General features: G+C 37.1%; 2 protein-coding genes across 6 annotated transcripts in view; one reads left to right on the top strand and one right to left on the bottom strand.

The window, feature by feature from the left end:
• Nucleotides 1-16,917, top strand: part of LOC117159572 (uncharacterized) — a 59,063-nt gene extending 42,146 nt beyond the window's left edge. For 3 of the 4 annotated variants that reach the window (XM_076623710.1, XM_033339552.2, XM_033339561.2), the window contains 2 exons: nt 11,130-11,266; nt 12,105-16,917. In XM_076623710.1, coding sequence (XP_076479825.1) covers nt 11,130-11,266; nt 12,105-14,621 — 2,654 coding nt within the window. In that variant the 3' untranslated portion in view covers nt 14,622-16,917. The remainder of the gene's footprint in view (nt 1-11,129; nt 11,267-12,104) is intronic. The other variant, XM_033339546.2, reaches the window with a different exon arrangement.
• Nucleotides 1-27,769, bottom strand: part of Ror (tyrosine-protein kinase transmembrane receptor Ror) — a 353,434-nt gene that overhangs the window by 248,160 nt on the left and 77,505 nt on the right. The window lies entirely within an intron of this gene.

The following is a 27,769-nucleotide window of genomic DNA, read 5'->3' as shown; positions in this document are numbered from 1 at the left end:
TCTTATTTCGACGACATTCGCTACGTCTGTGTTTTTCGCAGGTGCAACCGAACGTGCAATAAACTATATTCGACAAAAGAATATGATAGTCGAGCCGAGGAACTAGGATTTCTGCCCAAGACGCCATAACTTGTCTGAAAATTGTCGATTTACGCGACACGTTGATTCTTTCGAGTGTTGAATAGCAAACGAGGACAACCGGGGCTACCTCCTTCGCTTTCCAGATTGCAAATCTTGAAAAGTACGAAATGTCAATGCTTGCCGATTTTCTGATTTGCATATTAATTTTACATTTGTGAAAAATTCAGTATTAGAATTTTCCAATAAACTGAACGATAAATTCCGTGAAACTTCAATTCACAATATTATCGATTAACCTTGTATATCATTACATTTATTATATTTTCTATCTTTCATGTAAAAAAAGGTACATTCCATAGAGAATAAAATAAAATAAAACAATGTCGTGACGATGAAGATTGTTTTTTGAAATTAAAGCTTGCTTGTAATATTAAATGCTGCAATTTAGAGAAAGTTCTCCATAAAGTACTCGATAAAGAATTTGACGAATAATCTAAAATAAAATAGAATAATGTGGTGACGATGAAGATTGTGTTTTGGAACTAACGCTTGCTTGTGATATTAAATTCTATAGTTTCGAGAAAGTTCAGGAAGCTGAACAAGGCTTCTCACTTTGAACACGCAAATTTCGAAAGTTCACGCTGCCCTGGACACGGTAAAATTCGAAGATAAGATCGATTTCTAAGTAATTCTACTTTGCACGACTACTTAACCGGTCCTTGCTTTGAAGTTAGAAACAGCCAGTGCTTCATCGAAGATCCATCCTCTTATAGCGAACTTAGCGGATTAGGAAACTTACGAAGATCCTGAAATATGACGCCGTGGGTGAGATGTAGATAGGAGCACTACTTTAGCCTTAGAATGGAGAAAATCCTGAAACGATCTATCGTAGAAAGCTAAAGTTAAATACATTAAATTACGACAATGAGCGTTGAAGTTAGATAACATTACCATATCCAAGGATTACCTAATTATTAGCCTGCTTTGCATTTGAAACAGGAAAATGTGCATAGACATTGGGGACTGTCGTAAATTCTCACTCATAATCCATTAGTTGCCACGATTAAACTGTGAATGTGCATGAAAATTCACATTTTTTTTTTTTTTTTTTTAGTATAACGTAGGAAAGAAAATTCAAGAACAGATTTGTTTCTCCCATCAAATATCACAATGAGCTTTATTCTTTGGATATTTTGATAATTTGATAATTTGATAATACTTTGATAATTTGATTTGTTTCATTTAGACGTACTTATGTTTCATATTTGACGTTTATTTGTGTTTTAGTAATTATATTCGTACGGAAGCACATGGAATACTAACGCGACGATTTATAAAAATTATTTAATCACACAGAACTTGAAAATACGCTAAATTAAACGTACCAAGACTAAACGTATTTTAAAAGACGATGATATCAATTTTTTTAAAGTAGGCGAGTCTTGGAAAATCTATTTGATAAAACGATTTGATTTGATAAAAAGAAAGGAATAAAATTCGCACGAACGTAGGTTAAAAATAGGTATAGAAATTCTAAAAGGCAGACGGAGATGCAGAGAACCAAAAGTACATTCGAATGTTTCTGAGTAATCTAAAAATGGAAAGAAACACTTCAGCCAGCGAGCTTCCACGAGGATTGACTTTAAGATGGCACGCAGGAAACGGGACGTCTCCGTGAACGTCGAAACAGGAAATATCGTCTGATTTATAAGCCCTGGGAGTAACCACCGACTACCTGGAACGTTCGTCATTCTGTCAATGGGACGGTTTCCCTGGGGCGATAGTCTTGCATACGCAACACCGTTAAAAATATAGAACCACTTACTCCATCATGCCAACTTTGAAGAACACCTTCGGGAAGAATATGATGTTTCTGCTATTTTCAATTAAAGGGTTTTGGAAATTCAGTATTAGACTGTGGATTTTTATGCGAATTTATATTTTTACGGACACGCGTAAAGAGGCAGAATCTAAACAGAGGTTCGTTTCGCCTGTCAAAAATTACGACGAATGTTCTTTCGAATAGTGTACGTATCTTTGTATATATTTTATTTTAAACTTTGTATATTAAATTTTGCATAAATGCGTAACAACTCACAGTTTATGCATTATGTATAAATAACACTATTAAATCTCATTTATATTTGATTTTGTCAATTTTGGAAATAGGTAAATCACAGGAAAATATATCATTCTACCAATTTTAAAGGCACAGAGGATATTCTGATCCTTCTATTTTGAACTAAAAACTGCGAAATTTACGGGGATAGACATTTATAAATGAAAACTGTCGCATCACATTTACTTGATTTTATCTACTTTGAAAATAAGTCACAGAAGAATATTCTGTTTCGTCTAATTTCACTTGCAAAGATTCGAGAACTACGAGAATAGATACGTATAAATTGAAAACGTCACGTTACTTGCTCCGTTCTGCCAATTTTACAAATACGTTCCAAAAAAAATCTTCTGTTCTTTCTATTTCGAAGTGAACAGTTTGAATAATTTTCGAGAACGAGTAGGATATAAATTGGAAATGTCAAATTCTCTCCGCTCTGCCAATATTGTACGTACGTTTTAGAGAAGAATATTCCATTTCTTCTATTTCAAACCGAAAATCCAGAAAACTCGATGAAAACAGGTATTCATTAATGTAGACAGACGTGAGTCTGAATCGAGGTAGAAATTATCTGCCGTACGCGAGATCTCTAAATTTTAATATAAAATTCGTCAAAATACAATTAGTATGAAATTTTGCACCAGTCGTGTGTAGGTGATTTTAATTCTTCGTATAAAAATATAAATTTTCATCGAATTCGATAATCTCACGACTGATCAAATTTTAATGTAAATCTCCCTTATTTAATGTAAAATCGTGATCTCTAATTGTCAATTTGGAGTATGAGATATTTGACGGAATCGTTTGTTTCGATCACAGAATGGTTGAATTCAGAAAATAAATAAAATTGGACATATATATAGTTGTAGACTAGAATACGTTTGATCTGGAACAAGCATATTCTACTAACTTCGGAAAATTCTGCTCCTCTTATGAACCTCTAATTATTCTAACTCACATTGGCTATAGAAGTTACTATAGAAACTATTCTTCTTTTATGACATTAGACTTTAGAAAATTTGTTTAATCTCAACTTAATAAAATATTATAAATTGACCAACAAAGGACTTGTTTGATACTCCTAACGAAAACCTGAAACTTCAGGGTTTTCAAGATAGATTGCTTATAAAACTAGAGGACACACGTTATTTCACATAGGGTGTTTAACCAAAGCTGAAGAACCAAAAAGTATAAAGAAGAAAAATTTTGTAATAATTATATCAAAGTTTCCACGAAAGTTTTCCTGAGAATTTGCAGAGTTTCAAAAAAGTAGAATCTTCCTGAGTTACCGATGTCTCCTGCGAGAAGATAATCCAACTATTATACATAGAATCTATAATTTCTACTAAACGCTTTTTCCGAATTTCATTTCCAAAATGAAGAAATCATATCCGCCTCAATTGCAGATCTATCGATATCATTACAATCCGAAAGAAAATTAAAGTGTATCGATAAACCTGATTGAAAACAGGTTTATACTAAACATTTCCGATTTAAGAAGAAAGCTAATTAAACATTTTCATTTTACAAAAGAATAAACCGTCTCGTTTACGACTATAAGTTACGTGTAATATGCTCGTAAATCAATTTTAAATTTATAATTAGCATCAAAAATTTCAGAAGTATGACTAAAAGTAGAGACCGCGAGTCTGATCAAAAACAAGCTTATTCTACTTAAAACCATCCAACTGTCGAGCCGTTAGAACTTCTGTTTCAAGCCCATCCGATTCATCGAAAGTTTAGCAAAATACGCTAAAATGAGTATAAGAAAAACATAGCGAAACTATGTATCTTACAGAGAACAGAGTTACTTCGCTCGAAACTCGCGATCATTGAAACAACGATATAATAGTCGCTTCTCGAAACGACCAAGGACGCTGCAGACACAATAAAACGGCAATTAGCGTGCTCGAGAAACCGAGTCTCGATTCATCATTGGTCGATTTCGTTGAAATATCAACGCTTCGAAGGAATGCTCGCCGAGGCGGATTAATCTTCGCGCGGGAGGCGACGAGTTAATTAACGCGGGTTATAAATACGAAAGGCAATCTGCATTATGGTAATCGGTTCCTCGAGTTTCCTGCGAGCTTGCCACGTCGTCTCGCCTCTCTCAAACCCGATCGCGATAATTTACACGGGATATTGGCGTGATCTAATTTTGGCCGCTGGCAGACGCCCGTGTCACGTTCGATTATAAGCTTACAAGCTTATGGCTTAGGACCGACCGTGCCATTAAGCATAGACGATCGGCATTTTCCCTAGTAATACAGTTACTGTCGTTGGTGCAATCTTTGCAGGCTCTATGAAAGTCTTTCATTGACAGATCAGTTCTCGTTTTGATGCGAAATAAGCGAATGCAATGGAAGGAGATTCAAAGTGCAGGATTCTGTTCTCCTCGGTTAAAATGTCCTATCTATTATTTCAAAAGATGCAAGGAAACCGAAGATTTGTTATTTCTTTGTGCTTGTAATATAACCCAATTTGAATATCATAAGTTTACTCGGGTAATAACCCGGGGAACTTTAAATATTTCAACGTATCGTGAAAAATAAAGAGATGAAATGAGAATGGGTAGAAGCGCAAAGAAATGTAAAGTCTGCGGTTTGGAATTTCAAATTTCAAAATTCCCGTTGTTTCAGCTTCGGTAATCGATCTGAAATTCAGAAAATCTGACGTTCTTTCTTCTAATATCTACAATTTCATCGTTATCGAGCGTTAAAATGAATGAATATCATTATACTTGTTACTATTATTATTGTATTACTCTTAATTTCCACTTTCTACATTCTCAACCACGATATCTCACGATACCACGATGAAGGATTTCAATAATTTTTTTCATCTAAAAATATTCTCAATTGCATTTTTTTCCACGTTCCAACTCGTAATGTTTAAAGTGTACGATTTTACATTTGAAAATAAGAATAGGCAAATATAGTTTCGAACGTCAAAATTGAAATATTCCCACTGTTTTCGAACCAAATATTTAAACTTGTTACCTGAAATGTAAAAACTCTGGCAATTTTGCCCTTTCGGTAATTCACATCAAAATGAATATCTTCTGACCCTATTCGTTTTCTCTTTCCACCGTTTTTCAATCGTACACGCCGCAATAATTCCAATAATTTCATCCCTTTCAAAATATTCGCTCAACCGTCATTGCAAAAAGAACCTGTTCCAACCAAATCTCTGCACATCTTTCGGCTCGTTATGTCCGAAATCTAAAAGTTGAAAATCGAGGCTGAACGATTCGCATTAGCTCATTAAAAATGAATATTCAGCGCACCTATCCCTTCCACTGAATTCTGCTGTTTTCCAACCACACCTCGCGGCAGTTTCAATAATTCCTAAAAATATTCACGAGCCGCTTGAACCATCCACAGAGACCGTCATCCTAAAACCCGGTTCAACTACTCTCTATCTCTGCCGATTCTCTGGTTCGTTAACATCGGCCGTAAATATGACGGGCAAACAGGCGCGAAGTTTTCTTGCGGAGGGGCGCGCGATCAATCAAGCCGGGCTTACGCGATTTCTTGTTTTTAGCTCAAAGGGGAGGGAAAACACAGCCCACGGCCGTTTCCTCGCCGTTGCTCGACGTTCGTTTGCATCCACGGGACGCAATTTCCATTTTTCAAAGGGGCCAACGTACGCAACCCAACCCCGATGGAAACTTGACGAAACCAAATACGCGGCTCGCGCTGCTGCTTTGATCAGTTTCTTCTTTAACAGAGAGAACGCCGGCCTCCGTGTTTCCTCTCCTTTTTCCATCGAGCATACCAATCTCCGAGTTAATGTACGTCGTCTCTGTTTATGTACCTCTTCCGGTCTAACGCAGTTGCGATCGACAAAACCTTCCCTCGCCGGTGAAATAATTAATATAGAGCTGGGACGGAGAACCACGAGCTGCGTTTTTGTTTTCTATGGTTTGGTAGGAGGCAGTACGGCGAAATACGACGGTTGTCGTGGCAATTGCACGCTCAAGTCTCGCGTTAATTTGACAGGAGTTATGTGCACCATTTTCTGATCTGGACATGAATTAATTGGTAGCATGTTTAGAGGGTAAGAATGGTTTCAGCCAGGATAATATTTTAGGGCGAAAGGTTGACAGGGTCTCGTTAATCCAAAGTTGGTGATTTTGAATTGCACTCGATAGTTGAGAGATAAGCTTGCATCCTACGATTTTCACTAAGATCTGCGTATGGAATATATGAGTCCGGTTCGAAGCTTCTGGCTAATGCTGTACATTGTCTATGTCGATAAGATAGTTTTTAGATGATGTTGAGCAATTTTCGTATTAAATTCGTTCGTAAGACGGTCCCGTTGAAATAGAAGCAAAGGCAACGTTGGAAAATTTTCCGCGTTTGAAAAATGGCTGAATGTTTCAGCAGATAGAAAAATACGACGAAATAAGGAATACTCGGTGCATGACAAACTAGCGTTACGAGCCGTGAACACGTTCTTCCGTGTCATCTTTACAAATATCACTCCCACGGAGCCCTGACATTTCGCCAACGCGGAAATCCTTCTGGAATAAATAACTTGCTGGAAAGGACGATGTTACGCTACGATATTCGCCCAAATCGGCAACATGTTCACGTTTTAAAACAGCTAATTGAAATAGAAATATTAAAGCATACCTGGCAACTTGAAGTATTAATTTGGTAAAATATATTTTTTCTGACATTTCAAAGTAACAATCGTTAATAGGTAGATATTTCCTTCGATCCGGATATATTTAATAAATATTTCTTCGCAAATAAATCTCTACATAAAACAAGAATTTAATTCTATATAATTAACCTATCACTATAGTTAACATATTTATTACCACGGTATCAAAATCATTCCATGCACTAAATATAATAAAATAAGCCACATCCCACAACATAATACAAATAAAATACTACGTATAAATAATATAAATAAATAAATAAATGTAAGAACCAAAGAAGCATCGCTTATCATATAGTACAATTTCCAACGAATTTCAAAGAACCGTAGCCTATCTTCAACAAGACAAAAACTCACTATTAAAACATCCTACATAAAACTAGAATATATACGTCTTGCAAAACGAATTTACATACACTCGTAAACCCAAAGTATCGTCTCAAGACCGCGAGATATGATGCTTATAAAAGTCATTTAGCCTGTAAATACGATCGCACATTACACGCTAACATCACTATGATTCATCCCTAGTTACGATCTCTTTTCACAGTTATATCCATTATCCTCGTCAATCTCCATGCTACGTAGATACGTTTCGGCCAATAGACAAGAAACGTTTCGAGTTTGACTCGATTCGACGCGACGTGGCGATTCGTCACAAACCCTTGAGCATCACGACATCGAATGAAACGAGAATATCAGTGGAGGAAAGGTTTCTTGGAAGAGATGCACAAGAGGGGATACAGCGGGGATGTAGAAAAAGAAGAAGCGGAAGAAAAAATGCAAACGACCGAGAGATAGAGGCGCGAGATTTAATAGGATCCAAATAGCCGTTGGTGTCCAGCCGGAAAATCCGAATTTATGAACCTCCGGAAGGATTTAATTTATTTAAATTTCCAAGCGGCCAGCGCCGTTTTAATCCTGATTTACCACATGGCTTTTCTTGTTCCACCATGCAATGGGCACCGCGTGCGGCTTAAGCGGCCTGTTATCACGCGGCTGCTTATAAAGCGTGTTTGCGCGGCCGATAAGCGGCCATGAAACCGGACTGGCAGTTTTCGAACGCGGAGATGGATAATGGAGAACGCGCGGCTTCCGGTATCAAACGTTCTAACGGTTTCATGATAGGTACATGATCGGAAATTTTTCACACAATCTCTGGACTGTTTCGAAGGATTTTTTTTTTGGTCCTACTATGATTCACGAATTTCTATATTTAAATGTCGCTGTTATTTTAATATGCGATATTTGTACTGTTTTAAGGAAATGCTTAACACTAAAACTACCGATGGTTAATACGAAACTATTTCTACCAAAAAACGGTCAAAATGACTGATCTTTAAAAATAACTAATAATAGAATATTTTATATTCATTGATTTATTACTTTCTTACAGGAGGAATTCCATGTTATGTAGTACATTTTTGGTATTATTAATCCATCTGGGACCATGATCCCTAAACGAGGGTTGACATATTTATAAAATTGTAGAACCAGTCATTTTGGCTGGCGTGGTATTTCTAGTGTTAACATCTAGCGATCCAGCGATCGATCTGGAATTTTCTTGATAACTGATATCATCATATCGAATGATACGCGGTAAAAATTTGAAAAAACGTGTGGGGAGTTGCACAAAACAAGGAAACTGGTTAATTGGGGATCGATAAATAGGTAGCAGAACCCTGTTACACTTTGACAAGTATCAGTCATTTTAACTGGTATTAGTATAAATAGCATTGATACAAAATTATTTCGAGTTTTAATACATAAAAAACAAAATAATATTCATTATATTATTCTTTTAGTTATCGTTGTGAAAGTTATTACATCATTGCGGAAAAAAATGTAACATGAAACAGAAATTCTAAAATAAAATTGTAAAATCAGTCAATTTGACTGATGTGGTAGTTCTAATGTTAACACAAAATGGAAACGGGAAATCGTGCGTTCCAATCAGACTTTTGTCACATCTTGACCAAACCAAAATATATATATATTTGTTACAAAGAACGTAGCAGTCGTTTATGGTCACGCTTAGCTTTTGTATTATTCCAGGCTTTCAAAAAATCTGAGCAAATTATTAGTCTTTGCTATATCATAAAACGAGTTTTCAAGTCGAATAATGGAAAGATTTCTATGTTCCACGATCCATTCCATGTCCATGATCTCGGAAAATAAGCAGATATTATTGTTTCAATTCTCCTAAACTTCGTTATTCCTAGACAGTTTCCAATGACAAACTATCAAACCGATCATATTATTAACGTTTAACGACTTTGATCGTATCACGTAGAAGACACAAGAAATGACGAAATTGACAAATCACCGGTGATCTCCTCGCATCACAGTTCGAACGTTTCACAAATAACATAAAGAATTGAAATATATAATTGAAATATATATACATAAAATGTATTGTACGAATCGAACAGAGTGACGGTTCAGAATGTTAGAACAGAGAATGTCCAGAGCTGATTTTAGGAAGGTTTACACACTATGGGTTTGGCTCCTATGGAGGGGGTGTCGCCAGTAGTGTCGCCGGGGTCCAGGTTAGAGATGATCATGCTGTTACTGTTTTCTGACACTGGGACACTCTCTACGTTGTTGTTTCGATGACCTGCGGGATGTTCGTTGGAACCCTTTGGTTTTTCTGTCGCTAATTTATGGCTTTGTGACAATCTCCTAGCTTAAAAGAGCAACAATCTACGATGCACGCGCAAACATATGGAAAACAAAAGAATCTTTCAGATTAGAAAAATAATGTTGGTGCAATTTTGGATCGCAGCATCCGAAGCAATTGCCAAGAATCGGAACCACGTTTACGAAAGCCGAAATCAAGCCTGACGGAACAACGCGAACTTCCCGTACTCCTTACACAGTAACTTCCCACTTATCGTCACAATCCCTTCGCCAGACAAGTGGCAGGCGAACTTCCTGCGCACCTGTATCTCGAGACGCGAAGACAACCGCAGTTCGCGTGTTCCCTCTAAACACCGAGCTTCCTCTACGATGAGGGAGCATCGCATTAATCACTCGAGAACGGCCAACAGACACAATGGAAACAATCCATGAAGTCCATCTAATCGACCTCCTAATCTCCGTTTCGCCGAACGATCGATCAAAAAGCGCGCCTTGGAAGTGCGCGCGTAGGACGAGAAGAACAAAAAGCAGAAGAACGAAGAAAGGAAGCCTCGTTTTATCGCGATTTTTCATTTATTTCGCGGCGTGCCAGCCTTTCGTCGGTTAGATTAGGCTTTGCCGAAACTTTATTCCTATCTGCCGGCTAAGTAATTTGAAGGTCTCTCACCGTGGGTGATTTATCACCAGTTCCTTGACGCACCGAAAGACGAAGGGTTAGAGATTGTTGCCAGGCCTGACCAATGATCGATCGTTTCGATTGGTGCAACGGACGGTCTGTCCGTTACCAGACCGGTCAGATCGTGATTAAGTGATTTCCACGAGAAAAACGAGTTCCAAGAGAACACGTGGTGTAGAATTTTCCGAGCATTTTCAAGCGGATTCAGCATCGTTGAAATGAGCTTCGAGCCTTGATCTTTGAGAGTTCGAGTCGTGGTTTAACATGTAAATGTTCGAAGTCAGTGGGTTCGAATCTGCAACTGTAAGAGCCCTCCTAGTGTACTTAGTGCTTGGACCTTTGAACTCGAAGAATCTTTAAATTATTGTGTTTGTGTAGGTGGTTCGTTTCAAACGTGATGAAACTAATTGATAACTCTAATTCGTGTTTTTGACACAATTAAATAAAATAGTCGCTCTTCAACTTTCGTAACTCCTTTTATACGCAGAAAATTACCGGTACTTTTGCACGAATTTCATTTTACACGGTCAGGAAACGTATTCTTCCATGATCTTTGTTGATTTTATTAGATTTACTCAATTTCCAGTGAGTGTTTATGTAGAGGTACGTGTGTTTGGCCTGTGCCCAGTCGTAATCTGAACCTCGAAACGTTAATGAAACTGAAGTGGAACTTGAAAATAAATCGAGCCACAGAGATTGTCTTTGACCCAATTGAAAAGAACGTTCGTTCTGAAATACGATACCGACAATGATAACGAATAAAATTTAATCTGTTTTTCTAAGGAGGAAACACCTATTTGACCTAATTACGGTATAAAATAATAACAATAATAATTATTGTAATAGTTACAATAATTTGTCAAACGTCTCTTCGCGCAAATTGTAGAGAAATATATTGAAATAAAAAAAAAAAGGGAGGAAAGTAATTTAATTCGATTTCAGGTCAGAACGACATCAAGAAGCTGCGCAGAGAGAACGAGCAGCTGCGTAGGGAGATATGGAGCCTCAGGGACGAGTACGACAAGCTCGAGGAGATCCTGAAGAGGCAAAAGTGCCACCTAGAAAGCGAAGAATACGAGGTAACTCGATGCTAAAGTTGGTTCATTGTGAATTGAGACAAGGGATGACTGATCGATTCGTCGATTTTCCAGATTTTGCGTATTTGATTGATAACAGAAACTTTGTTTTCGCAGTGGTATTCTGATTTGAAGGATACTGATGGGAAATTAATGTACGCGAGGAATTAGCGAGAACAAGTTTATAAATTACTTTCCCGAAATCGAATATCGATTTATTAATATCTCATATAAATATCTGCTTAGGACTTGCGTGGTCATCAATGAATGATTCACGACTCTGGAAACAACTCCTTTTCTTAATTTTGTTAAGAAATTAAGATTTCTGGTATTTTCAAAGTATACATTCTAGATAAAACCAGTTAATTTACATAATTACTTAAACAATGCTTAAAACAGTTGGATGTTGGACAATGATCTTAAAGTCAATCTTTATCAAAGTATCATATAAGTAACATTATACGTATATCAATCTGTTGTTTCTAAAGGATACTTCGACGACTCTATTCTCCTGATTGGTGTAATCGAAACGTTTATAGCAGTGATTCCTTGGTTGTTTTAAGCAGTGTAATAATTGTAGTCTACGTATCAATATATAAAATTTGATTGGTTGCATACAAGAAGACCAGAGAGAAGTTATTAGAATTATTATAAAGTTATTACAATTGTTATAATGTCCTGATGGAATTAATCAATTTGAATATCGATGTAAAAATTCAGAAGTACTTGTTACGAAATTTATAAAAACTGTATTTTTAATAAAAATTAAAATGTACATGGTATGTACAAAAAATGTTACAGATTAGAATAATTAAGAGATTTAAAGGATTATACATTTCAGGATCGCTCCGATGAGGATGGCGATCTGCAATCTGATTACTCCTTCGAGGAGGACGAAGAGCTCAGCGAGGAGGGCGAGGATACCACCAAAGAACCCGACAAATCTGAGCAATTAGACAACGCGGAAAATCAGAAGATTTCCACGGAGAAAATGACCAGTAACGGCCTTCATAGGCTACACGTAGACTTCGACGACTTATCAGTGGTCGACGAAGAGGAAGAGCCGAAACGAGACAAGGATAAAAAGGAAGTTTCTTCGGAAGATGTTCTGCAATCCAAAGAACAGAAAAGTCCACTTTCTATCCTAAAGTCGAGGCAACTTCACGACAACATCCCCTTCTGTCCTGGCACCTATCAATCATCGACTTGCTTAGGTAGCTCTACTTACTATAACGAGTATCCTTTCAAGTTCCCAAGCACGCTAAACCTAATGCTTCCTGCTGATGCATCAACGATGCTAACTTCTCCGTGTCCAAGAATAAATACAGACCGAATAGGCTCAATATCAAGTTTAGCAGGTCCGGCTATAAATGAAATCAACGATCAAATAATACACGCTCCTCCTGTAGGCTGGCAAAGTAACGTTATAATGCCTCAGACACAGGTGACCACGTATGGAGCAACTGATACTGACGGAACACCAAGTATCCAGAGCTTTGCTACAATTCACCAGGAACAATTAAAGCAACAATTCGCATCGACCATCGGTGGTTTTCCAAATTTTCCAAGCTTTGTGCAAAGAAGAGGCGTTGGCCTAAAACTGTCAAATAATCCACTCAACTCGACATTCTTTGGAAATAGTCGTCAGAATTCGGAGAAGATGATTGAAAATGGTTGGAGTACGAATGCAAATTTGCCAAATATGAAGGGACCAACGGATTTGAGTGTTAGTGATGCAACGAAGATAGAGACAGAAGAGAGTCCTGGGTTATCAGGAGCTGAGAAACCGAAGCATTTTTTTGCCCCACTGCCTTCGAAATTGAAGAAACAGACTGAAGAATCCTCGCCGACTGTCAGTCACTTTGGAACCGGGAATAGTTCTAGTAGTGGCAAGACTGGATCCACTGTAATCTCAAAAAGTCAGTTCACATCTCAAAAGGGATCAGTTGATCTGTACGTTGATGGAGCAATTCCATACGAGGGCAATCTGTTGAATGATAAAAGTGAACAGAGGACGTTCCTAAGTACAGACAACTTACTAATCGCTGAAGTCAAATCAGGTACGACCAATCAATTGACAAAGTCGATGTCGTGGCAGGATTTACCTAGTAAGTCTCAAACCGCTTCGGTCAATCAATCTAACAGTAAGCAGCAAATATTGACCCGAAGTGACAACACTTTGGACAATATATCAGACTCGAAGCCATACAAATCGTACCTGAACGTCACTCTGAAGGCGCCTCGCGTGGAACAGGCAGTGAGCCCCGACATCCCAGAAATCCCCAAGTTACCCACCATAGACTATCGACTCTTCAAGAACCCCTTTCTACGAAGTTTCGAGCCGTCTACCAGCTACATGAACCAAAACAATGTCACCAGACCGCTGTCCGTCCAAGTGAACGATGACAACCTGTGCTGCTACCCATCACAATCTGAAGTGCCTACCTTTAACAGAGTTCCTTTTTCAGAAAGGTACAGACCGGTTCAGTCTGACAAGAACCGTCTCTTAATCCCATCTAACCAACTAATGAATGGAAAACTGATGTCTCCAACGAGCAAGCCTCAGATTCAGGTAACGTCTTTTGAGAGACCGAGTCCGCATACTCTAGTAGGTCCACCTACTCCTTACGAATTCAACACTATGCGTAGGTTAAATACCAATCCCTATTTACATACACAGAATTTGTATCAGAACGTGCCATTTTTGCCAAGAGGAGGCTTGTATCCGCAAAGAGGGATGATGTACTACGACAACCTAACATTGAAGGTGCCAGCTCAGACGCAGACCTCCATAGATGGAGATTCTCATCAAGAAGACGAACACGTGTTTTCTCACGAAGAAAGTGTACCGAGTACACCAAGTGGACGTAGGAAGAGAACGAGCAAAAAAGAGAAGTGTAGTGCCAATAAGGAGCAAAAACCTGCGTCACCTACTGTTCAAAGGAAGTATAAGAAGCAGAGTAGCGTCACGTCGTCGGAAGTGCCAGAGTCTCCTGGAAAATCGACACGAAAGAAGCCTACGAGACTTAGTATTACTACGACTACATCAGAGGGTCAGGAGGATAAAAACGAGAGCAGATCGTCTTCGTCTGGTCAAGATTCGCCCAAGAAGGAACAGATGAGAAGGGTGTCTCTCTACTTCAACGCTAAGAAGAGGCCTTCGTTGACTTCAATGAGGACAGTTAGAAGTGGCAGCTTGGATATTGGTCGAGAAAAGGAGGCGATGGTGCTGAATTCAGAGAGGGAGAGGACTAATTCTGTTAGTAGCAGAGAGATTGGCAGCGTGAAGGCAAGGAAAGCAAGTACCAGCAGTGGAAACGTGCCTTGGTGCGCTTGCTGGGGCAACGGGTGTGTTTAGGGAGTCCGTAATTGGTTTTATTGGTGGCTCTGGCTGGATCTAATTAAACGTTCGAGTTTTGTTTATGTTGTGGCTTGGCTTATCAGCGTGTGGCCCTCGGGTTTCATTTTAATCAGCCTGGCCTGATGTGGATGGAATGTCTTGGGGGGTTGATATCTTTGAGGAATGTGAGAGTGTTTAATTTATTCGGTCTGTATTGTGAGCCAGCGAATCTATAGTTCGACCAAGCGAGAGTGATACTAATTGTAAGAGGAATTTAGAATAAATAGTCCAAACCATCAGACTACGTTTCTAATTGCACGGTGTACTTTAATTCGATACATCTACAGTATCGTTTTATCAAAGAAAACTTTTGCCGCTCATTGTTTATGTAAAGAATCATATATTTAATCGAATTTCTACTTGTCATTCAATACACTAGCAGAATAACTGATTAGTTCCATCGTTTCAGACTTATGTAAATTATTGGTTCTAAAATGAAATACCCTCGAAATAGAACTGTTACAGTATCTCCTCTGATAATTCAATTTGATTAAATAATTAAATAAGAACACCTTTGAACTTCCTCAAATGCTTCTGTGTTACCAACAACTTTAATAGCACATTTTCCAAATGTAGACCTCATACGAAATTGTAATATTTTTATTATAAATCATTTCAGTATTTCACACATCTATGTATCACACATATATGTGTTTTACAGCAAATTTCTTCATCTTCGATGTATTTAATAATTGGCGATAGAACGAAATTAAATGGATAGTTTTTCCCACTAAAATTTAAAGTTAAAAAAGAAGAGCGGTATTTTATATGCACCGATGTAATAATAATTCTCTACTCTTAAGTTGGGTGAATTCTTGGGTAGCCAAGGAAAATATCGAACAGAGAGCTAGCATGCTCCAGGAGGAGTCGTATCGACCTTCACTTCAGCGTAACTATACTATAGGGCAACCGCTGTAGCCAATGGGGGAGGTCGTAAAACTAGCGCCGGCAGAACCAGGACACCATAAAACCCGTTACCGTTCAGGTGACAGTTGCAACCGTGGTGTTCTTGTCAGGAATACGGAAGCACAGTCTCTGCCCTCTCACGATGCTTAAGGCGCAAGTGGATCGAATCAGGGGATTAATATTTAACGAGGAACCAGACGCGGAAAAGCCAGACCACGTCAATGATCGCCTCGATAAAAGTTCCGTGAACTGTGCCAGTAAAAAGTCCTGGTATTATCCAATTTTATATCGATTACTCTTAATACCGATTCTAAGAATAATGGAATGAAAGGATGGAATAAAAGTTCGATTTTCTATTCGTTCGACTAACCAGTTTGAATTTAACCCTGCTGCGATCTTCTTTTATTTTCTTTATATTTTAATCTCATTTTTATTTTAATCGGATAAAGAGCTTACTAGTAGGATTTAAGAAAATTTGAGAAAGAAAAAACTGAAGAAATTTCCTAACGGTAGAAAAATACGACTGGGAGAAAAATGATTCATACAACGCGATTCATAGAAAGCTTTTTACAAGCTTAAGCTTCGACGTCAGTTACTACGTTAAGAAATAATACGTCTGCGCATTTAATTTAAGCTTAAGGGGCGATATTCATTAAAAAAGTTCGAAAGTATAAATTGTTGTAAAGTGAAACGAAGTCTGTTTGATGTTTCAAATCTTGCGTGATATCAAATTGATGTATGTAAGTCAGACAGATTGGTTTTTATTTATAATATAATCTCTAAGAGATGTAAATATAATTTTAAAGTAAAGTTTAGATCGTTTAGAAGGAATATTTATGTTTGACAATCGTATAAAGTTTATTAAAAAGTAATAAGATAAAATGCCTTTTTCGATGTGGGGTTTCGAAGTGCTGTTGTTTAACAGAAGCCGAAGAAACACCAATTTTTTTTTTCAATAGATAAATAAAATCGTAGGAAATTTAACAATATTATTATAATATAGAGTAATTGCAATTTTTGAAAATTTCTTTTACAAATATATTCTCTTTATACATAAAAGGTAATAATTTCTTAAAATATCCTACGAAAAGATGTAAAAAATCATTCGATGTACAACAGCTATGTAAAATCTCAGCCAAATTAGCTGGACCATATTTTCTAATATTTCTAATACTGTGCCTAGAAAAATCCAATCAACGATTCCAACTAAACTTCGTATACGTGTAATTGGCTAGAGTTGAGAGTAAAATGCGATAACTTCGTTACTCTAACAATCTCTAATGTGAAATTTCATACAAATATCCCAGAAAGATTGTACTTTTCAATAAAATTAATTTCGACATGCTCATCCAACAGCTGTTCAATATTTTCCATATCCTTCAATAAGAGATTTTTCATTCCGAGAAATTATTTACAAATTGAAAAGCAGACACTGTTGAGGATTAAAATCATCCTTTCTATTTATGCTTACTCTAACTGAATGATTCCCTTAGTCCATTAATAAAAAAAAAAGAAATAAATAATAACTATTCATATCGACTGAAAACTGATTCCACTTCGAATCTCCGCTTTTGTACTCGAGATATTAATATACTAAAAACATCCTGCAATTTGCGTGCAATTATTTTCCGATCCCCAAAGCTCGACTTGATACTACCAGCAATTTTTTCCCCATGGCTCTTAACAAACCACCATGGTACACCGGCTGAGGAATAACAACGGGGCAGACCCTTGTATTTTCGCCGAGTCATTCATCCTTCTCGGTAATTCATCGAATTATTGATTATTCTACGCAACTTACTCGAAGAGCCCGATTTATTAATGGGTCTGGGTGCGAGGGGGTTTAGCGAGTGAGCGCGCAAGTTAAAGGCAAAGTTGGCGAGCATCTTCCGCGTAAACTTTTCCAGCGTTCTCTGTTCCCGTTATTCCATCCTCCAGCAACTCCTTTCGCCGTTGCTTAAAAGACGCGGAGAGTGAAGCAGAAATTGAAAGAAATCGAAAGAAAGGAATCGGCCAGGTAAATTGAATGTACTTACAATTAAACGCGCCGCTTCTCCTCTCTTTTCTCTCCTTTGCCATTCCGCGGGAAGGAAAGTTTAAGAGCATCAAGAGGGAGGAAGCCATGAAATGGAAAGAGGAAACTTGAACCGCGGCCGGAGATAATTTCTTTCCGCGAAATGCTCTTTGATTTTTTTCAATAAGCAGGATTTTCAAACGAAATTATATTTATGCGCGAATTTGTATTTATGGAAGTTCCGTAGCCTTAATTTATGATTCCAGGATTGCTGGCTTTGAAATATTGAACAATTCAATTTATTTCGGTGAAAGGTATCCCCGAGTCCTTTAGAATATAATTTACTTGTAATTGGCTTTTATTGTAGAAATTCAATCATTTTTGCTAAACGTGAAATAAAAATTGTGTATTTTTAAATCACAGTAGTTCATAATTGTAGCGATAGAAAAATAATTAAGCAGGTAGATAATGAACAGAAAGAAATCTCACTAAATCTCCACAACTTCGCATACCACGAAATCGAAACTGAAATTGAAAAGCTTATTATCAAACGGAATGAATCTCAAATGCCTCCCTCCAATTACGTAATCATCATTTTTGCCAAATATAGCTTTTCCTGCCACAGAAACAAAAACCTCAAATTACAAACCTCATCACGGAACAAATCGAATTTCAGAAAGTTCAATTTCCAACTATATCGCCAAAACTGCATTGAAAGGTCTGACTTGCCATGTTACAAAATCAGAAACCTGAAATTTTTATTAACATACCTGAGGCAATGAAAACTACGCAAATATGTATTTCGCTCGTTAAAGCCTACAAAAACTGAATATTTTTTACATCTCTGTATGTTACACGCGTGTTGTACATTTTTGCATTTGTAAATTATCCGTAAATGCACAAAAATTGCAGTTTACTAGTATCACAAAATCGGATATCCTAAATCGAAAATTTTATCGGCAAATAAAACAAATTTCAAAAGCATCCACTCTGATCGCATTACCAACACAAAAGGTGAAAAGTGGCAAAGTACGAAGACAAAATCGCGGCGACAAAGATAACCAAAGCTGGCAACGATCGACGATGAGCTTACCATCGTCTGATAGAGTTGGGAGCCGAAAAGGCGAAGGTTCATGGCACAATGCCGGCTGAAACAAAGCTTTTGGCGTGGAAACGCTCGCGAGAAAAGGCGCGGGCAGGTTGCAAGGGTGCAGTGTCAACGTCGACGAGGGTGCACACCGTTCGAGAGGTGGGGGGGAGGGGAGCAGAGTGGAGCAGACTGGCGCAATTAAAATGCAAATTATCTCTTTTCACGCGGCCATCTTTCCAGAAGAGACTGGCGCTCGCAACCCTACGCCGTCACCGATTAACTTGGAACTAATTTACGACGACGACTCCATCGTCAGAAGGTAGCGTGAAACGTTTTGTCTCACGGCGCGGACACAGCCGCCGTGTTAATACGAGCTAACGTCATTTGCAAATGTCAGTCGAGATCAGGTTTCTTCGTTTCGACCATGATTTTCACCGCCTGGGCTTTTCTGACTCTGAATCTCTGATTAAATTCTTATACAACGCGTAGCAACCTCTAAACTTCTCTTTAGAGCAGCTAAGGGTATGTATTTGTGTGGTGACAGGTCGTTTGAATAATTGATGCGATTATTGTGAAACAAGAACAACGATATGCAGGACTTATACGAGAGTAATTATTCATTGTACGCGACAAGGGATGTGATATGACTCGGGCAAGGAAATACGTACTTTGATCATGCGGTAGGCGTGGATTAGAGGGAGGTTTGACTGGGTCAGAGATTGGATGCCTAAAGGAAAATCAAGTTAATGAAGTTGCCTTGCGTTTGATGATATTCGAAGAGTTCATTTTCAGATTCTTTTAATTTAGGGGAATTTTTTATTGCGTGTCAAATAATCTTGTGAAAGATCTGAGAGTACCAATAACTCTCGTTCGAGACACTTTTTTTATAGAAGGAAAAGTTTTCCAGCAATTGGAACTTCCTACGGTTACACACTCATATAAGATGAATTGCTTATCTTTAGAAGATAGAGAGTTTCATCGAAAGATATGTAACACCAATATCGATTATCTAAAGTTGAAGTCAATATCTTGCGACGAGAAAACATTTGAACCTTTCGTGTGACTAATTCTTTATCCCGACGCAGCTACAGTGACATTGATAACGTGAAAACTTTTATTTATCTTGTTTCTTTGCCGATAAAAAGATTGAAAACCGAAGAGAGCTATCGTAAGAGAAAATAGATTCCATAAATTGATAGTTTGTCGATTATCTGCTTTGCATGGAACGTGTTAAACTTATTCCGAATCTTATTCTAACTAAAGCAAACCTCTTGTATCTGAAAAACCTGTTTCCTATCACTTTTTAACTGCATAAAAATAATGCAAAAATACTCGACACACTACTATGGATTAGCCACAAATGGTCAGAGCCATTCAAACTTACGAGTATCATCGACTCTTCAAATTTCGCTGGGACGAAGGAATCAGCGAAAGAAATAAAACCTGTTTCAACTGTTAATTACCTTTACCCTGAAGATATATCGTAATTGTGCAACAACCTCCTCGAGAAATACGTTTATCACGTACGCTACCAAACAGAGCTTGGCTATATTCGTCTGGGCCAGATATCGCGCGATACAACGAAGATTATCGGATGGGAATACTATGCACTCGAGCCCATGAATTCCAATTAAAAGCCTATCGCAAGTATTTATAGGCTGAAGACGGGAACGATATCTACTGTTACAATGGCCGTTAAGATAATCAGCTTTAATTACGCACCTCGTAAAGCCTTTATGAATCCGGTCAGGCCGAGCGAACGTCGTGGCGCCGTAGTTTAAGCAAATCTTTGTGTAAAGACGTATAATTACCTGAAATAAGAAAAACGTTTAGTGACGTGTACTTAAGTGGTTCGGATTTATTAATATCGCTATGTAATTTTCTATTTTTTCTTTTTGCTTTCGACTTTTTCACTGTGGAATCCGTATTTCTAAGTTGTTAAGATTTATAATCGTCAGAATCGTGTTTTCTAATTTAAAATCTAGCATATGGCGAGCATATATTAACGATATAAATAATTATATGTAAAATCAATATGAAACAACTTATTAGTAAATTTTGAAACATATTATTGGGTTGGCAACTGAATGATTGCGGATTTTGTCACCTAATGGCAAAATCCGCAATCACTTAGTTGCCAACTCAATAATTGCAACAAACCACTATTTTAACCCACAGTGAAAGTGTCGATTCTTTTCTTAAATTCAAACGACCACCGACTGACCTCTAATATATATATGTTCTTTGAATTTATACATGCAAACATAAAGACAAGAAGAAAAAAAGAATTGATACAAAAATGTCAAAAAATCCAACAAAACTAAGTGATACGACTAAAACTAAGAGGATACGATGCATCAAAAGATTAAAGATTATTCTACAAGAATAACACTTTACTATCGTATTCGATGTAAACTGTAGATCTTTATGCATTTATGAGAAATTGAAAAATGTGAAAATCTACGTAATGCAGATAACCTGCGAAAATATAAATATAAAAAGATATATAAAATGTAAAAAAGAAAATATAAAATATAAAAAAAAATATAATTGTACATATGAAGTTGTTACAATTTTTAATGTTCCAGGTAAATTGTTACTTTCCATTTTCTTGATTATGTTGATAAAAATATGAAATTGCATAAAAATTAAAACAGTTATCAACTAACTTCTAATATCCTGTAATGTCCAATAACTTGGCTAGAAAAGCTGATAATCCAATCTAATTTAATCCTCGTGGGAACAGGCAAAGACCTAAACGAAGAAACTTCATTCCAGGCTCTGACATCATGTATTAAGCGCAATTCCTAGCCAGTGTTCGAGTGTCCGGCCCAGCGATATAACGCGAGAACGTAATAAAGCTCGCAGTCTGCCCGTCGAAATTGGGCGGACGACGCTTCTACCAAAAGAGTAATGAAACTGCCGCAAGTGTAATGCTGGTAGTATACATAGAACGCGAAAACAACGGAGGTACGGTTGAATTCTTCGCCAGGGGCAAAACGCAAAAGTGTTTGAAATTTCTTTAGCGAGAAACTTGCAGCCACTTTCATCCGCCCTTTTTATTGGACGCGAAAAACTCCCGTAGGAATATTTTCCGTGAAACTTCCATCCTGTAATTTCGACAGGATTGTAACATCTTTTTTTCCACGGAAATTCGCCCTGCGTCGAAGTTTTCTTTGTAATTCTCAACGAGAGCGTTATTGAAAATAGCTGGAGCAGCGTTGCGATGTTTGAAATAAATTTGTTTTACCATGTTACGCGACTCCTACAAGATTCTGCCGAAATCTTTTGGTTTATAAAGAAATAGTAAAATAAAACTTCAGTGGAGGAATGTTATTAAAAGGTTTCCAGGAAAATGCTTCTTGTAGTTTGAGAAAATAATTTTTATTCTAAAACGTGTTTCACTGCTATATAGTTTGCATTAATATTTAGCAATTTACGTTATGTAAATTATGTTGCAACTTATGTTGAAACACTGGTTAACCGCTGGTAGTTTAATAACTCACTGTATCATAATAATTAATGAACTTTCATATAGTTATGTACATCGTTCCAAAGTTGGTTATCTTTGTATCTCCATATCAGAAGTTTCAGTAATATTCGAATTTATCACAGCCCACGTCAAAATAAGGAGCGTCCTAGTTATCATATCCTTGGTTTTAAAATTATTTAACAAATATAGATTGCGAAAGTTGAGTTTCTTAAACAATTTTTAAGAATTTTAAAGCTGTCTTTAGAAATAAAATCTATTACTGAGACTATAAATTATATACATCTTGATCATAAATATTTTTCAATTATTTGTGCAGTATAAAAAAAAACAAATATATTTGTAATCTATAAATATTTCATTTCTGGTTCAACTCTACAAATTAAAAACCCATATTCTCTTCGTTTTATACGTTGCTCTATCATCGATATAGAAAACTAATAATTGCTAATGTGGACAAATAAATCAGAGTTAATTAAACTAATGAAACTTCACTGATCTCTGTTCGCGTATATTTTTCTCTTTTCACGTTTATTTTAATTAAACATCGAACGACGTTACTCGAATCGATTTCCAATTCTTTGAAGTCACATTATCACCAAGCTCTCCAACATCTTTTGTTAAATAATTCAGTAGAAATTTCTATCAAACGATTAAAAACTTTAGTTAAATTGAAATACAGTGGAACAACGCGCGGCACAAATGGTTCATTTACACGAAACATCCAATATCCTGTTATGAGCACACGTATTGTACGGTCGGAGCCGGTTCTGCCTCTGCCGGAACTCCGCGTTTTTGCAATCGCTCCTTCGTCGCGCAAATATTTGCGAATTGCGCCGGCATGCGAAACGAGCTACAGCGTCGATGGATGAACTCTGAACAAACGATGCACTGTCAACGTACTAGATTGATATCTTTCTATCTTTTTTTATCTTTTTAATGTTTTTAAACTACCAGTTGTTATCTTTTTTACGTTATCAAAATTGCATTACACGATTTATTCAGATTTGTTGAGCTACCTACATTATTCGTAATTTTACAAGAATTATAAGGATTGCACTTATTGTATTAAAAATTATCTAAATCTTGTTACGTCACTGGTCATAATTGTATCGAAGTTAGGTATAGAAAGATTAAATATGAGAGTACTATAGTGAAATTTAAAAAAAAAGCTTGTACAGAAATTTTTGTACTTGTTTACACTTGCTGGTTGCTTCTATAATAGAACAGCATAAATATACCTTTATCTGTGTAATAAAGTTGGTATTATTTATTTGTATAATAAAGAAATTATTATTTCTATTATTAGACCTCGTTTTTCAAATAAAGTCCTGAAATATCAAATAATTTTCTCTTTTGCGAAATGAATAAAATTTCGGTTATACGAGACTAATCAATTTCCGTCATAGAACACATCTTCTAATCAAAGTTGAAAATACCGCGGTTTACCGTGGAAACGCAATTTCCTCGGAGACCTGTGCACCGTGCGGACATACATTGCAATTCGATCGTTGAAGAGAACGTTTCGGCGAGCTTTCGACTTTTATCGCGGATGCTTCGCTCTCAGTTTCAAATTTCCTGCGATTCGGCACGCCTTCCACACTCGTTGGTAAAAAGAGGGGAAAAGTGGGGTGAAGTCTGGGGGTGCGTTCGAGTAGAAAGCAAGCTGATCCGACGCGAAATAAAAAGTTACGAAATTCCGAAGTGTGTTGAAGTGTCGAATCCACTTCTGATCGGATCGAAACGCCGTGTCATCTGAAAAGTTAATCGCTTCGAATCTCACCGTTCTACGGAATTCCGTAGAATCGAAGCGAGTTTTATCCCCGAAGATCCACTTTCCTTAAGGCCAGAATAATGCTAACTCTTTTTTTTTTATTGAAATCGTCTTTTTATGGATTGCTTGCTGCTTTATAACAACTGGCGTCAAATTAGTGTCAGGAAATTTGTATTTTATCGAGACACGTTTAAGATATGTAGATTTTAATTTTTAGATATGTAGGTATGTAAATGTAGTTTTTAAATTGTAACTTTTTTTATCTGTTTTATTGTTAAAGTATTATACCGTAATATTGAATTGTCGTTAATTGTGTCCTTAATAGTTATTAATGACAATAATATATTATAATATTTTCAACTCTACTCGTATATAATTTTACAATATGCTAAAAACATACTAAAAATATAGCATACCTATACTTTCATAAAATACATCAATCTTGTTGTAGATTGAAAAAATAAGAATTAAGGTTTATCAGATGAAATATTCATAAAAATTTACCTTGCGTATACAATCTCTACCTTTACAGTAATATTTAAACGTCAGTTACTACGAATGAAGCATAGTACGATTATCAAGATGAAAGTTATAATCAGAACGTCCAACTCTACTACTAATTTACATTATTCCAAATTATCACGTGGGCCCGTAGGTAAATTGTATGAGTCGTTTCAACAAATAAAGTTGATATTATAACTGTTTTTACATCTTAATTAATAGGTACATTATTATTACTTCATTAGCCTTTTTCTAATTTCGATATAGAAATGAAAATTAAATAACATGAATAATTAACTGCGTCGATATTAATTAAGTAAATCCACAGGGTTAATCATACATGTATATCGTATATCTATAAATTCATCAGCAAACGCCTCCCATTATATAGTCACACGCTGCATAATGAATTCATCCGACACTCTAATGTACTCATGTAAACGCACTAATGTGTACGTGTACACTTAGCAGAAGTCGCGAGACATGAATGCAGTCGGAGAAGACGTTCTCCCGTGTCTAATTTTGTTCCGTGGAAGCCGCGTTGCTAAAAGAGTATCGAACCGCTTAAAAGTACGCCGGAAATGGGAATTCCTTTCCTGCGCGCGCTAATGGACACAGCCCACGTGCGATTCCCTCTGCGAAAGCTTTGTCAATCTCGATTCTCGAAAGTACTTAACCGGTGCAGAAATATCTTTCTAACGTATCTAACTTTTCTTGCTATTTGACGCGTTAATTTTCACGCGAATTTTATATATTTTGCCTTGGAACTCGCGATAGATTGAAATATATTACACAACTATTGGTTTGGAAACTAAATGATTGCGGATTTTGTCGTTGCCACGTAATAACAAAATCCGCAATCACTTAGTTGCCAACCCAATATATTCAAATATACTAAATATACAATATACATGTTTAAAATACTTTCGATTTACGTATGATTGATCGAGCTCGCAGTGCAATTATCAAAGATAAATTTACCACTATAAGGAACAAAGTCGGTACGTGTTTCCAAGCAGAGCTTAAGTAAACGACAACAGTACAGCTCGTGTTTAGCCATTCCGGTAACCAACGGAGCTATAATACGTCGATATTGTTGGTTAGAAACAGCAAACTATCCCTCTGATAAGAATCTCTCGACGAAATACAAATATACGTTTAGTCTACAGTAGTGAGAAATGAAGAAGAAAAGAAAAGATTCAAATGTACTAAAATTTCCATTTGAAAATATTATATAAAAAAAATAACTTTTAGAAGATTCAAAACTAAGAGTTATAATACAAAATCTAGAATCAACTTTTTTGGAGTAAATTTTACATTCGCGAGTCTTTAATTACAATTCCTAACAGCGTGTTACTGATTTATAATATTCGAACGGTAGATTTAAGATTCCTAAACGCACTATAATTACGAACAAATGATGTTCCAACATCGTTATCTCTATCCATCCTTACTTCTACTTCGATCCTTGAATTTTTATATTTCAATCCTGCGCTCATTTCAGCGGACAAAAAGAATTCCCGCTGCTTTAACAAAGTTTTTGACATAAAGTTGAGACGAGACTTTTTGTTCAAACTGGAGATATTCTTCAATATGGCAAAAATGGGGTTGAGCCTGAGAAAATGAGCGAAAGAGCGGAGCGTAGTTAAAAACAGAGTGGAAAGTTCAAGCTCCAACGATCGAACGTCAGAGATGTATAACAGCTCAAATCACAACTGTACGCTCTGTCGTCCGGAAACGAATATTCCCTCGAGTCTGCAGTTCCCGACACTCCGGGCCTAATCACAGAAATTCTGCTTGCAGATCGTTCAACCGTGGCCAACACGCGACGCTCTTCCTCTCGTTGTCCAAGCGAGAAGAAGCAGTAGCTGACCGGACCGATCGGAATCTCAGCGGTTATCGTATCAAATGCATAAATCTCCAGTTTATTGCTGTTATATGCAAAGCAGAACGAATCGGCGGGAACGAGGCAACCTCCGAGAACCCAAGAATAATGCATTCCTTGGTAGATCGATGCCTTTGCCTCGTCTCTATGTTTATATGCCTGTATTAAAGCTAGCGAGGCAAAGAGGGGAAAAAGAGAAAGGGAAAGGTGAAATAGAGAGAAAAAAGATGAGGATACGATAGCGATCGGTGTGGACTTATTTAATTTCGGGACCGGTCGGCCTCCCGAGTTGTTTGCAGAACGATCGTTAACGCTGATTTATACGCTCATTCATTTCCACGATGAACCCCTCTCGTTCTATTCGCCTCTCTTTCTCTCTCTCTCTCTGTCTCTCTCTCTCTCTCTCGCTCGCTCACTCTCTAGTTTGGCTGGATGGTTCTTCGCGCTGCATGCATCTACAAAAATATACGAGTTCCGGGGACACGTGTTCAACGTGAGCGTGAAACGATGCTGGTTTGCTAACAAGGGTTTTAAATGATTGACCTTGGATTTTGGATGAAGGATAGAAGCGGTTATGTGGGAAATATGATGCGTTCAGTCGTATCGATTAGAAGGAGGTTTCGATGTGGGGTATTGGGGTGAATGAGGGTAAACGAGATGGAGGGTCTATGGCTGATTTTGGTCTCGTGTTTTCGAGATGAAAGTGTTAGTAATGATATTTATATGGTTTGCTAACGTGTTCGGGGAGGAATTCATTAGGACGACGTGAAAATGATTGCTTTTTACCTTTTGGTTGATTTTATTGTTTTAATTTGGTCGAGTTTATTTAGTTCTTGTTTTTATTGAGATTATAATTCTTGTTCGTTGGAAATTGTGAAATAGAAATGATAAAATCAATCAATTTTTGAGGATAGCGTTTCAACGTGAATAAACTAAATGGTACTGGGAAATGGTTTGTTGTTAACTAAAGACAACGAGGATTAGGGAACATGATACCGGCATGTAAACCCTTGGATCAAGGATTTTGTATAGAGTTTTAGCCTGTGACATTTCAGGACGAGAAACATCGGAAATTCTAATTAGGTCTTAGAGCGGACTTGGAGCTTCTTCCTACTTCTCTAGACAACCAACGGAAACGTCAGGATTCAGACAGACCTGGATTATAGAGTTAAGAACATCAAACTTCGGGGAACCTGGATGCGCCGCCAACTATCCGAACAGGGAAATTAGACTACTTCTTGCTTGAGATTAGAATCAGGATCAGTCAGGCGTATCATTTAAGTTCAAAAAATCCCATCGAATATGACAATATTTACAATTTCAGTACCTGCATTTTCAAATAGGAGATCAAGATTAAAAGTTTAGTTTAATTCATAATAAAATCGTTAAGTTATCCTATTATTTGCGACTTCGACACTTTTGGTTTAAGAATTAAAATCACGATTT

The sequence above is a fragment of the Bombus vancouverensis genome, chromosome 13, assembly GCF_051014615.1.
Source record: "Bombus vancouverensis nearcticus chromosome 13, iyBomVanc1_principal, whole genome shotgun sequence".
Lineage (NCBI taxonomy): Eukaryota > Metazoa > Arthropoda > Insecta > Hymenoptera > Apidae > Bombus > Bombus vancouverensis.
The sequence above is the reverse complement of the archived record's forward strand: the minus strand, read 5'-3'. Positions and strand labels throughout refer to the sequence as shown.